Raw genomic sequence first — 13,275 nt, 5'->3', positions numbered from 1 at the left:
CCTTTTTATAAATCATAATACAGTTGCCTCATTGAAGCCGACCCTTAGTCCGACTGTACAGATAACAGTGTTTGGCGTGGACCAGAAGTTACTTTCTTTGTAGAAAGCCTAGGAGACTTCCATCGACGCTCCCATAGAAAGTGACTTCAGATCACGCATGGTCTTAGCAGTGGACCAGGACAGTAAGTGAGGGTCACGTGGTCCGCTGGGACCGAAACAGTCAATGTGATGGTTTTTAAAAAGAGGAACTGAAACAGGAAATACACAAGAAAAACCCATCTTTGTATCATTAGTATGACGCTCTTGTTGACTGTAACATACGAATTTTGCAAAACATAAGTACCAAAAAAATAAATAAATAAAAAACCAACAGTGAACACTTACCGGTTCTGTTCTTCTAGCTTCGCCAGCAACTCTACTTCGTCTGGACTTAGTTTTACTGGAGAGGATGGTGAAAGTGCTGGTGTGGACAGGGTGGTGGACGAGGACGTAGTGTGTAATGACGTTGATGGACTCGCCACCTGACTTGCCATTTGACTGACAGTGTGTGACACTGTGTTCTTCACCCATGAGAGAGTAGAACTCAATTTTTCTGCAACCTTGTCTGTCGCCACCTGAAATACAGAAAGATAAAAAAAAATTACATATATTGTCACAGATGTAATGCAGTTTTATTTCCTGATCTGTTCCCACCTCGTATTACCGAAGAAGAACTAAAATTATTCACTGGGAAATAACAAGCAACTAAAAAGAATGTTACTACAAACTGCATCTATAAACTAACAAGCTGCGCTGACCACAACGTGACCGTGAAGAACCCAAAACGATGGCAGAGAATGGGGCACGTCATTTACCTTCAGAGCTCATGTGCACAACACAACCGTGTACTCCGAACCGCAGCACACGGAGAGGACACGTGCCTGTAGTGCCCCAGGACACGTCCGGTGTGCCGCCATACAACGCCACATTAACCAGATCGTAAAGTTTATCAAAAGATTATTACATAAGAGAATCTGGCGCCAAACCACCAGAGCAATAGAATATTCCAAGCACTTCAAGTGATAACTTGAAGATAAATTTACATAGGTAAATAGCATCATAATGAGGAGACCGTCTAAGGAAAGGGACTACAGGAAATCCCCCGCCAGTCCGGCACCAGCTCCATCCCCATCCCCCGCCAGTCCGGCACCAGCTCCATCCCCATCTCCCGCCAGTCCGGCACCAACTCCATTATCTCCCGCTATTCCGGCACCTGCTCCATCCCCATCTCCCGCCATTCCGGCACCAGCTCCATCCCCAGCCATTCCGGCACCAGCTCCATCCCCATCTCCCACCAGTCCGGCACCAGCTCCATCCCCATCTCTCGCCAGAAGGCACCAGCTCCATCCCCATCTCCCGCCAGTCCAGCACCAGCTCCATCCCCATCTCCCACCAGTCCAGCACCAGCTCCATCCCCCTCCAGTCCAGCACCAGCTCTATCCCCAACCAGTCCGGCACCAGCTCCATCCCCATCTCCCGCCAGTCCAGCACCAGCTCCATCCTCATCTCCCGCCAGTCCGGTACCAGCTCCATCCCCATCCCCCTCCAGTCCGGCACCAGCTCTATCCCCATCCCCCACCAGTCCTGCACCAGCTCCAACCCCAATTACCGCCAGTCCGGCACCAGCTCTCTGATGGTCCCGATGTCTTTGTCACACTATAATGATGTACACACGTCACCACTGCAGCCAATCACTGGCCTCAGTGTTCATCTGGCAGTACACATCAAGAACAATGATCGGCAGAGATCGAGACTGGAGCCATCAGGAAATTTTACAGGTCAATAATGTTTGTACTTGATAACATTTTTAGCAAGTCAATTTCATTTATTAAAAGTGAACCCAGCATGTAATAAAGGCTGTCCACGGGCAGGAAGGAATGAGTCCGTCTGATGCTGTTGAGCTGGCAGCCGTGTGGGCTTTATTCTTAATTACTACAGCATTTCAGAGAAAACATACTTTAGAATTTGGAAAGACAACCAGATGACTAGTCCAAAAGGCAGGTCCTTGGTGGAAAATTAAAAAATTACAAATTAAAATACAAATTAACAAAAAAAATAAAAATAAAATCGGCCATCCAAAATATGACATGCTGAATTGCTGTCCCCCCAACAATCTATCAGAGGAGGTGGGAGGCACAAATACACATTAACAGTCGTCCGATACTGTTGGGTTGGCAGACAGTCTCATACACATGAGAGCTTTGGATTGATCACCCAACAATCGTTTGTTCTAAAGGTTGTTCAACCAACAGGCTACTTTCAAATGGCCATGTAAAGAAGCCTTCCCTGTAACTTATTCCCTCTTAAACCTGTGTAAATGGTGTACTGTCATTGTGTTAATATATTTATCTTCTCGGGTAGCCAGCGCCGCTCCAGTCCAGTGACACCACCACTCCTCAGACTCCAGACAGTGGCTTTTACCATGTAAGCCCAAGGAGGGTCAGAATGAGGACTTGGACATTGTAAGAAAGACTTCTGGCTTATGCATAAATCACAGGGCGAGCCGGACAGTCCAAAAAGTGGTGACGCGACACCTAAGAGGAGCAGAATGGGGCTCCATAACAGAAAAGACGGCGACAGGCATTAACATGCTGACAGTACACACACAGATTTTGAGAGGGGGAAAAAAAAGTACATGGGAGGGCTTCTTTACGGCAGGGCCATATTCCACCATCGATCAAATGATCTTTTTGTTGACGGCTACTTTTACCGATTCCTTATTTACAGGAATGCCCGGCCCAACCAAGTGTTCCTAGCAGGGCTGTGGAGTCGTCGGTAAGTTAATTTCCATTACACTGACTCCGACTCCACAGCCCTGGTTCCTAGGTTCTCTATGTGAATCGCTGCCAGAATCGAAAGGTTCGGGTGATTGAATTCCCACCGAAAGATCCTCATGGCTTCCGACATCTGTTGGGCAGCAGTACAGACAACATGGTTAACAGTTCGGCAGACTGAGTGTGCGAGGGGCTTTCAGTATACACACAGCACTATAAAGCCCCTTGTGGATACGGATGCAGAGATCAGACTATGAGGAAAGCTATTTTCGTTTGCTTCTCCTTTAAAAAAAATTCATCCTCCTCATCGTGCTCTGCATTACACATCTCCCCCGAGGTCACTTACACAGTGGTTGTAAGGTATATCAGCAGGTATCAGCATTAGTAGGCAAGTACTGGTTAAACAGCTCACACATAAGACGACTTAAGATATCACTAAGAAGTAATGAATGGCCGCCAGACAGTCATCGCGCTAGACAGTCATCGCGCCAGACAGTCATCGCACAGAGTCCGTGTGCTGCCTCCTTCACGTGAACAGAATGTAAATGCACCACGCAGAAAAGCTGAAAATAGCCGCTGAGGTCTGTGGTGCTCACATCTGCAGGATGCCATTACAGCATATGGCACCGCTACGCTGCGTCTGAGCAGGGGCAATAACCACGGTGCAACACAAAGCCGCCTCTAACACTACATTCCCACAAATAACCTTTGATATTGCAGATTTTCTGCACCCATTAAAATTAGTTACATTTTTTTCAAAAATACGCAGCGCGAAAAAAAAAAAAAAACTTTCGAAAGTCATTTTTCAAGCATGTCGAAGACACTCGGTTAGCACACAAGCATGCTCAGATAACACCTTATCCCAGCACATTCACTCATCATTAGTGCTGGCGTATTCTCAGATTTCTCTGCTCGTATGTGGTTCGGGCAGAAAACGTAATCTTTTTTTGCTGCTTTTTCTGCACCAAAATCGAAAGTTGGATGCAGCAGAAAGTAGCAAAGTCCTTGCTTTATAGTTCCCATTCCGAAATTGCCAAATACAAGTGCTATTTTTACATCCAAAATACCTTTAAGGGGATATTACTGTCGCAGTAAACACCTGTTATTTCTTGTAGAATCAAAGAAGTAAAATAATAAGACATCCCTGTATTTAATAACGTGTCACCAGCCTTTTGGAAAATTTTCATTTGGACATAATTGATAACTTTGTTTGGCATGGAATACCTTGGCAGGTTTAGGACTATAAACTTTAAGGGTTAAACTTGTTTATTAAGTTTATGGTGTTTGGACTGCAATGTATAATGTATGTGGTTGTTTATAAAACCAAACATAGAATGCTGTAGATAAGCCCTGAAAGGCGGAGGTCGTATCTTATAACCGGCCAAAACTGCTGACAGGTTCACTTAAAAAAAAAAATAATAATAATTGAAAAATTGGAGCAAGCTCAGTGAAGGATGGTGAGCGGACTGCAAACTATGGCCTATGAGGAACAGTCAGAGGATCTGGGAAGGTTTAGCTCGTAAAAAAGAAGGTTAAAGGGAACCTGTCACCCCCCCCCCCAAGCGTTTTTAACTGAAAGAGCCACCTTGTGCAGCACTAATGCTGCATTCCGTCTAGGTGGCTCTTTTAGTTGTGGTCCCTTTTAAAGCTAAAATAATCGTTTTTAGAATTTGGCCCCTATACCTCGAATTCGTCCTGGGGGCGTGCCAACCCCCCCCCCCTCGGGCAGAAACGCCTCCCAGCCGTCACTCAATACTCTGGGCACCGGGCTCCGCCTCCTCTGCCTTCATTAACGTTCCACTGCGGCTCCCGGGTTTATCGCCTTGTCAGTGACCACCGCGGTGCGTCCCTCGCTTCCCAAACTACCTTCTGCGGTCGGAGCAGCAGCCGCAACAGCGACCGCTTTGAGGAAGTCAACACGGAGCAGTCGCCCGTTTGTTGTGCTGTGGCCCTGGCACCTGAGCTGTAAGTTTAAAGGGCAGAGCAAACTGCGCATGCCCCAAAAAAAAACAAAACAAAACAAAAAAACACACTTACAGCGCTGACGCCGGGGCCGCAGCACAACAAACGGGCGACTGCTGCGTGTTGACTTCCTCAAAACGGTCGCTGTTGCGGCTGCTGCTCCGACCGCAGAAGGTAGTCTGGGAAGCGAGGGACGCACTGCGGTGGTCACTGACAAGGCGGTAAATCCGGGAGCCCCAGTGGGACATTAAAGAAGGCAGAGGAGGGGGAGCCCGGCGCAAAGAGTATTGAGTGGGAGGCGTTTCTGTCCGGGGGGAAAAGACATGCCCCCAGGACGAATTCGAGGTATCGGGCCAAATTCTAAAAAATTATTTTAGCTTTGAAAGGGACCACAACTAAAAGAGCCACCTAGACAGAATGCAGCATTAGTGCTGCACAAGGTGGCTCTTTTAGTTAAAAACACCAGGGGGGTGACAGGTTCTCTTTAAGAGGACACAATAGCGGTCTACAAATATCTGAAGGGATGTCACAGTGTAGACCAGACCTGAGCATAGTGCGGCCTGCAAACCGAGACGCTGGAAAACAGAGGCCCACGGGTCACACCATGCCCACCCGCTCGCTGTCTCCATCTGCGCTGCCTTCATTGGTGAATGAGGGGCCTCCAGCCACTTCCTCCACCAATCAGCGTGTGAAACAGATGACGCGATTACATCATTTCATTGCCTCAGTTGTGTAGTGCGGAGAGTCCACGCTCTGGAGAGAGAGTCAGGACCATAAGCAGAGCGCCCGGGGAACGGGACCAAGACAAGTATGGGGGGGTTTTGGTTTTTTTCATGTGTATGGGATGTTTGGATGGACATTGGGGAGGCTCATGCTGTATATGGGGGAGGCTCAATGGGGGGCTCATGCTGTATATGAGGGAGGCTCTGTTGGGGGCTCATGCTGTATATGGGGAAGGCTCTGTGGGGGCTCATGCTCTACATGGGGGAGGCTCTGTGGGGGGGCTCATGCTCTATATGGGGAGGCTCATGCTGTATATGGGGGAGGCTCTGTGGAGGGCTCATGCTCTATATGGGGAGGCTCATGCTGTATATGAGGGAGGCTCTGTGGGGGGCTCATGCTCTATATGGGGAGGCTCATGCTGTATATGAGGGAGGCTCTGTGGGGGGCTCATGCTGTATATGAGGGGAGGCTCTGTGGGGGGGGCTCATGCTGTATATGGGGGAGGCTCATGCTGTATATGGGGGAGGCTCTGTGGGGGGGCTCATGCTCTATATGGGGAGGCTCATGCTGTATATGAGGGAGGCTCTGTGGGGGGCTCATGCTGTATATGAGGGAGGCTCTGTGGGGGGCTTATGCTGTATATGGGGAGGCTCATGCTCTATATGAGGGAGGCTCTGTGGGGGGGGGGTCATGCTGCATATGAGGGAGGCTCTGTGGGGGGCTCATGCTGTATATGAGGGAGGCTGTGGAGGGCTCATGCTGTATATGAGGGAGGCTGTGGGGGGCTCATACGATACATAGAAGGAGCTGTACTCTGGTTCAAGCAATATATAGGGGGATGTCAGCATACTTAATTCTGCTCAATATTAAGTGATATATTGCAATTAATTGTAATTATCAATAGTACAATAATAATTAATATGTTGACACTAATATTGAGCAGAATTAATTTCAGCCTATTGGTTCCGCCCTCCACAACAGTCACGGTCTCTCATGTGGCCCTAGGGAAAATTAATTCCCCACCCTGTAGAGGAATCATCCATATTCTAATTTGCACATGGAAACAAGAGGAGCAATGGAATGAAACTGAAAGGGAGAAAATACAGATTAGACATCAGAAAAAACTGGACAATATGACCCTGGAGGTCCCGTCCAACTCAAAGGCTATGATCACACGTTGCGTTTTTGATACATTTTTTCCCGCAGGCAAACCCTGCTCTCTTGGCTGTAAAACTTTCTTTAAAAAAAAAAGTCAGGCTTTGCTGTATTTTTGATGCGTCTTTTTTCCTGCGTTTTTGTCGTAGTACATTTGTCTCTTGTGCATAAAAAATGATTCTATTTAACACGGTTCTGGCAGCAAAAACAGAAAATGGAAATTTTCAGTGTTTTTTTTTTTGCAACACCCATTGCTTTCAATGGGTGAAGAATGCTGAAAACTGCTTAAAAACACTGAAAAGTTACATGAAGCATTTTGAAAAAAAAAAAAAAAAATCAAGGTTTTGCACAAAAATACTGAGGACAAAAAAAAACAAGCTGTGTGCGTGAGATTTCTGAAATCTCAGACTTTGCTGGTACTGTAAAATGTATCTGAAACTTTGCATTAAAGAAACACTGAAAAATCGCAACGTGTGAACATGGCCTAACATTCTATGATTCCATTATCAATGCTGGAGATTGCGGTCTGCTTGGTTTGCCTTTTGAACAAGGAGAAGGTTCGAGATCACAATGAACTGATGGTCAGTGGTTGTTAGATTGTCAGATCATCCATGCACTTAAATTCTATACAAAATGGATTTTGATTTAAAAAATAAAAATTCTTCATATTTTGCTTTATTTAAAAAATAGTAGTAGATGCAAGCATACATTGTGAATGTTAGGCAATAGGTCTGCACATAGCATAGCAAGCACATTTCTTTGCATTTTTGGATTTTTCAAAAAAATCCAAAAATGTAGAGTTAAAATTGAAGTTCAAGCTCAGGAACAATAAATTCGCCAGCAACGTGATGACAGTCTCCATATACCAAAAGGAGATAAGTCTTTATAGCAGGGTAAAAGTATAAAGCAAGAAAGTAAAAACCCAAAAGAAAGCAAAATTCGCTAACCCACAAAGATGCCAAATTTCCATTTATTGATTATGAAGCCAATGTCAAGAAAAAGTAGAGCTCCACTTTAACAAAATCATCTGGCGGTTTAACACCAAATTTGTCTCACCTCCACCTGTTATACTTCAGTATGGCTCACAACCTGGAACAAAATAGTAAGAAGAAGCCGTCAGATCCACTATATAATCACACGTAGTGAGAAAATACTACATTACACCGCCCCTTTAAATGAGCCAGAGTTTAAAAAGAATCAGTCACCAGGTTTTTGCCACCCTATCTAAGAGCAGCATGATCGTAGGGGTAAGAGACCCTGATTCCAGAGATTTTAAAAATCACTAGTTGTATCTGCTGCTGATCCATCAGTTCTCTGAATGCTGAGCTCTGTGTAACCCCGCCCACACCACTGTGACAGCTTTCTGTGTACACTGTGCATAGGCAGAAAGCATCCAATCAGTAGTTAGGGTGGGGTTATACAAAAGACATGAATATTCTTGACTACTTTGCACTGGGCCAATTAGTCCTCTAATGATCACCCCCTACTGAATAAACTGACTTAATCAAGACTACAGCACACAGCCCAGTAAGTGATACGTCACTAGAATCATAGTCTGTTCACTAAACTGCTCTCAGATAAAAGTGTTAAAAACCTGGTGACCCATTCCCTTTAAACCTTCCAAAAACCTATCATAAGTTGATGACATACACAATATAGGATTAATGTTGGATCGCTTATATGTTATGCTTGTGCATAAAACGCAACACGGTCAGCAGAGTTTTACAGACCCCTCCACATAAACAGAAAATATTAAGGGGGGGTGCATGTGTTATTTCCACATGATGGACCCTGGGTCCTCGGGGTAGACAAGCTGGCCCCAGAGTTGTCCACCTATTGAGAACTCTCAATTATTAATATCCGAGGACAGCAGGTGTATGTTGGGTGGAAGAGCTGTCGGCCAAACACTGCTTCATACTGAAAGTGTACGAGCTCCTTAAGGAAGACTTGTCACTGGCCATAATAGGAAGGAAAGAAATACAATGTCAGATTTAGGAACAGGACAACATCTGCAGGGAGTTTGTATGTTCTCCCCGTGTTTGCGGCGGTTTCCTCCCACACTCCAGAGACATACTGATGGGTAATGTGAGCCCCAATGGGGACAGTGATGATGTTAGTAAAGCGCTGTGGAATGGCGCCATATAAGCAAAGCATAAAATAACAGGACATACAGATATGGGTTTTCTTTATGGCACAACTCCTTCAACACTTCTTGACTCTGCTCATAGTGACCCGGTATGTGCCTAAAACAGTGGCAGATGTAGGAAAAGCAGTCGCCAGAAGGACGCAGTGAACAGTGCCCGGGTAACACTGGCATCCTTCTTCAAGAAAACCAGATCTTTGTAGAAACAATAACTGTTCCTACTGCCGGCGGCCTCAGCCATAGCCTCAATCTGTCAAGATCTATTGCTGCGACTCAGAACAGAGAACGCTGCAGATGACAGAGCAGAATAGGATTGGTAACCGTCTGTTTAACAGCAGAAGTGATGGCGCACGTGGCAGGAGCGTCACATAATGCGGGGGATAATACACGGGTGGGATTTCCTTAGTGACCCCACATCATGGTTAGATCTTGGGCAGACAGGCAGTGTTACTGGAAATCAGTTCAGTCTGTACACGGACCATATGAAACGGTTTCCGAAAACCTCAGAATACGGTAATTGCACTTGGCGCAGTCACCACTTCCTCTGGGTCCCACGTCCTAGATCAGCACCCTAGGGTGGCAGGCACACATCCTTGTGAGGACATCAGGACAGGTGCGCGTCCCTGTAGTAGGTAAAACTACATTTCCCATGAGCACCCTGTACACTTCACACATAGTGATTATTTTTTGCATGTAATGTAAAGCGCCCTGGAAGGTAATCAACATGGAGGGATTTCTAGAAGCCGGAGGCTCGGGCTGAGAAATGGCAAAGGAAGATTAATGTAGATAAATGTGAGGATGTGCACTTGGGCCGAGGCAATAAGAAGTGCAATTATGTACTAAATGGTAAAACGTCCACCCAAACATCCAAGTCTTCTCTAGTGACAGAACTCCTTAGTGACCAGTGTCAGGCAGCTGCTGCCAAGGCTCTAAAAAAAATGGGATGCACTAATGCTCATGACGAGAACAGTTCTGCCTCTATACAAGTCACTAGCGCCACCACACTTAGAATACTGGGTACAGTTCTTCTTATACACCGGAGACCAGGGCACAGCTGAACTAGAGCGGGTGCACAGACAAGCGACCAAGGTTATTAAGGGAATGGGGGGTCTGCAGAACCAAGACAGTTATCAAACTAGGGGGTAATCGGTTGAGAAAAAACAAAGACTAAAGGGCAATCTTATCACAATGTACCAATATATGAGGGGACCGTACAGAGGTCTGTATCCTCATCTTCTCACACCTAGGCCAGTGACGGCGATAAGGGGACAATCTCTATGTCTAGAGGAAAGAAGGTGCAATCATAATCAAAGCGCAGATTCTTTTTCCAAAGAACTTTATTAAGTTTTAAAGAAAACAAACTGGGAAGATAGAATAGAGTGGGGTGGGAGGGAAAAATAGAGGACATGAATAGTAAATAGTATCCAATAACTTCTCCAACCTTTTGAATTACATCTCAAAGAATTACATATTAAAATAGAAACTCAAGCACTTCAGGATAAAGTTCCAACCACCTACACCATTTTTTTTTTTTGCATATTTATAAAAGCAAACATTAACTATCGCCAATTTATATTCAAACGTTTTATGTAGCGTCATTCTAGAAATTATATCCTTTAGTGAAGGGACAACCGAGCTTTTCCAATGGAAGGCAATTCAAAATTTAGTGACCAGTAATATATGGATTATTATTTGTCTGTGGGTACAGTCATTCTGATCCGAGTCCAAAGAAAGTAGAGCTAATTGAGGGAAAAGTATAAAGTTATTTAATTTTCAAAATGTTGCCAATTAAAAAATTAAACCTTTCTCCAGAGGGGTTTTATTTTAGGGCAAAGCCAGTAGATGTGAAGTAGTTTCCGTGTTGGCCACATTCTCTCCAACGTGTTGAGGGTGTTTCAGCGTTTATCAAGGGCAGTCTAGATGGGGTACAATGACATCTCGTAAAAATTTTAAAATAGGATTCTTGTAAAGCTAATGATATTGTTGAAGAGCAAGTAATGTCCAGGGCTCTTTCCCAATCTTCCTTTCCTATCGCTATTTGGAGAATAGATTCCCACCACAACATATTGGGAGTTTCGGAAAATTCACCGTCATTGTTAAACTATCTATACAGATTTAAAACTCCTGATAGGAAATATTGAACACAAATTTTTCTGGTCAGGTTTATGGAGGGTTATGTGAAGGACGTTTTTTTAAAAAGAGAAAATTATTTACTTTGTCTTTAAGAATCAAATATTTTAAAAAAAAGAAGCAGAAGAGGGTGCTGTAAATTTAATAGATTTAAAAGGGAAACAGGTTTTACCATCACATATATCTTGTAATTTTTTTAATAACTCCTAACACCGCCCATAACAGGTCTAGGGTTAGATTATTGGAAAATGATATGAAACCAAGGGTTAATTTCTTTATTAATTGGGATCTAGAAGAACCTTTTTTCGGTTTTGAAATTTTTTTCCAGGCTTCTATTGGTGCTACGAAAAGAGGAAGAGTCACATGACCACTATTTTGTCGTGTGATTATATCAATAATGAGAAAATTTAGTGGTTTTTCACCATTAAAGGACATTTCTAGATCAAGCCAAGAGGATGATTATGATAAAGGCCACCAGTACATGCTCTGGATTATTAAATTTGTATAATATGCGGAAATGTTTGGGAGTCGGGCTCCTCTACGTAATTTACATTTAAATAAAATATTAGATGGAATTCTAGCCCTTTTCTTCCCCCAAACAAATTAATAAGTGTTTGGATATTAGTTAAGTAAGTTGTAGAAATACTTCTAGGGAGAGACCTGAAAAGATATAAAATTTTGGTTACTATGATTGACTTAATCATAATTTTTCCCCACGAAGGCAAATCTTTTTCTTCATAGAAATTTAAATCGGTGATGGTATTTGTTAATTTTTATGTTAATAGGGATCAATAAATCTATATTTTTGGTAAACTTCAACCCTAGGTATGTAAATTATTTTTCTGCCCAGCTCCAAGGGGTCATTTTCTTGATTACCGTATATCCATTTGTGAATTGTTCATATTAAAATGAGTAATTTTGGATTTGGATTAATTAATTTTGAAATATGAAATTGGGGCGAAGTTATTGAAATATTTTAGAATTACTGGAATGGAGTTACTTGGACTCGTTAGGGTCAGGATAATATCAGCATAAAGTCCAATTTTGAAATCTCTTGAATTTGATTTAATTCCTGTGATGAGATGATCGTCTCTAATTAATTGAGCGAGAGGCTCTAGAGCCATTACAAACAAAAGGGGGGACCGGGGGCAACCCTGCCTAGTTCCATTTTTAATGTAAAAAGGTTTGGAGAGATGGTTGTTGGCGTATACTTTTGCTTTTGGGCATGAATATAGGGCCATAATTTTAGAAATACAAAGGGTGCTGAGGCCGAATTTTTGAAGGGTAGAGTATAAATATTTCCAATTTAGACGATCAAACCCTTTTTCAGCATCTAGAGAGGCAATAACAGCTTAATTTTTTTGAGCTTATCCATTTGATTATATTAAAAGCGTAGATTCTTTACTGTAAGAGCAGTGAGGCTATAAAACTCTTCCACGTGATGTAATAGTACAAGGAGGCCTGGATGCCCTTCTTAAAAAATAAAAATATTCCATGTTATGGGCATCAGATTCTGTTATGGGATAAAGGATCCAATATCAGGGCTGTGGAGCCAGAGCCCATTTTGGTGGAGTCGGTGTCATGGAAATTGAGGAATTGAGGTTTGGCTTACCAACTCCACAGCCCTGGGACCCAGGGAACTCGTCTGATTGCTGGATGTGGAGCAGGGAAGGAATATGGGGCATTTAGCATCTGCCGCATTGGGGTTTTTATTCTCTATTAGTGATGAGTGAGTATACTCGTTGCTCGGGTTTCCCCGAGTACGCTCGGGTGGTCTCCGAGTATATGGATGTGCTCGGAAATTTAGTTTCTGTCTCCGTAGCTGCAGGATTTACGGTTGCTAGACAGCTTTAATACATGTGGGAATTCCCAAGCAACCCCCACATGTATTCAGGCTGGCTAGGAGCTGTAAATCATGCAGCTGCATCGACAAAAACAATCTCCAAGCACTCACAAATACTCAGAGACCACCCGAGCATGCGCAGGAAAACCCAAGCAACGAGTATACTCGCCCATAACTATTCCCTATGGATCAACAGGTTACAGGTTAAACTCAAAGGATGTATGACAACCAGCAACTATGAATTAATCAATACTTTTTGAGGCCGGATTTACAACAGCGTCAGAAAGCCTGTTTTTGATGTTATGACATGGAAACAAAAAAAAAACATTAGTTCTTGCAGAAAATGGTATGGCCACACATATGCCAGACTGACCTCATTTACTATAATGGGGGTCTAATGGATTTTCTTTCAGGTGTCCATTTTACCAAGAAAAAAAAATAAAAAAACACAACAGGTGCAGCCGACTAAAAACACAGATGTGAACGAAGCCTACATGAAGTCATCT

At 43.7% G+C, this 13,275-nt stretch overlaps 1 protein-coding gene across 5 annotated transcripts in view; it reads right to left on the bottom strand.

Annotated features, from left to right (window-relative positions):
• EVI5 (ecotropic viral integration site 5) overlaps nt 1-13,275 on the bottom strand; it is a 146,744-nt gene that overhangs the window by 108,766 nt on the left and 24,703 nt on the right. For all 5 annotated transcript variants that reach the window (XR_013218486.1, XM_077276982.1, XM_077276979.1 and 2 more), the window contains exon 2: nt 385-614. Coding sequence is in view for 4 of the 5 variants with exons in the window: in XM_077276982.1 (XP_077133097.1) it covers nt 385-533 (149 nt within the window). In the remaining variant the exon portion in view is untranslated. The remainder of the gene's footprint in view (nt 1-384; nt 615-13,275) is intronic.

Source organism: Ranitomeya variabilis, chromosome 8 (assembly GCF_051348905.1).
Source record: "Ranitomeya variabilis isolate aRanVar5 chromosome 8, aRanVar5.hap1, whole genome shotgun sequence".
In the NCBI taxonomy this organism is placed as follows: Eukaryota; Metazoa; Chordata; class Amphibia; order Anura; family Dendrobatidae; genus Ranitomeya; species Ranitomeya variabilis.
Note: the sequence above shows the minus strand (reverse complement) of the source record. Positions and strands in the feature narration are given on the sequence as shown.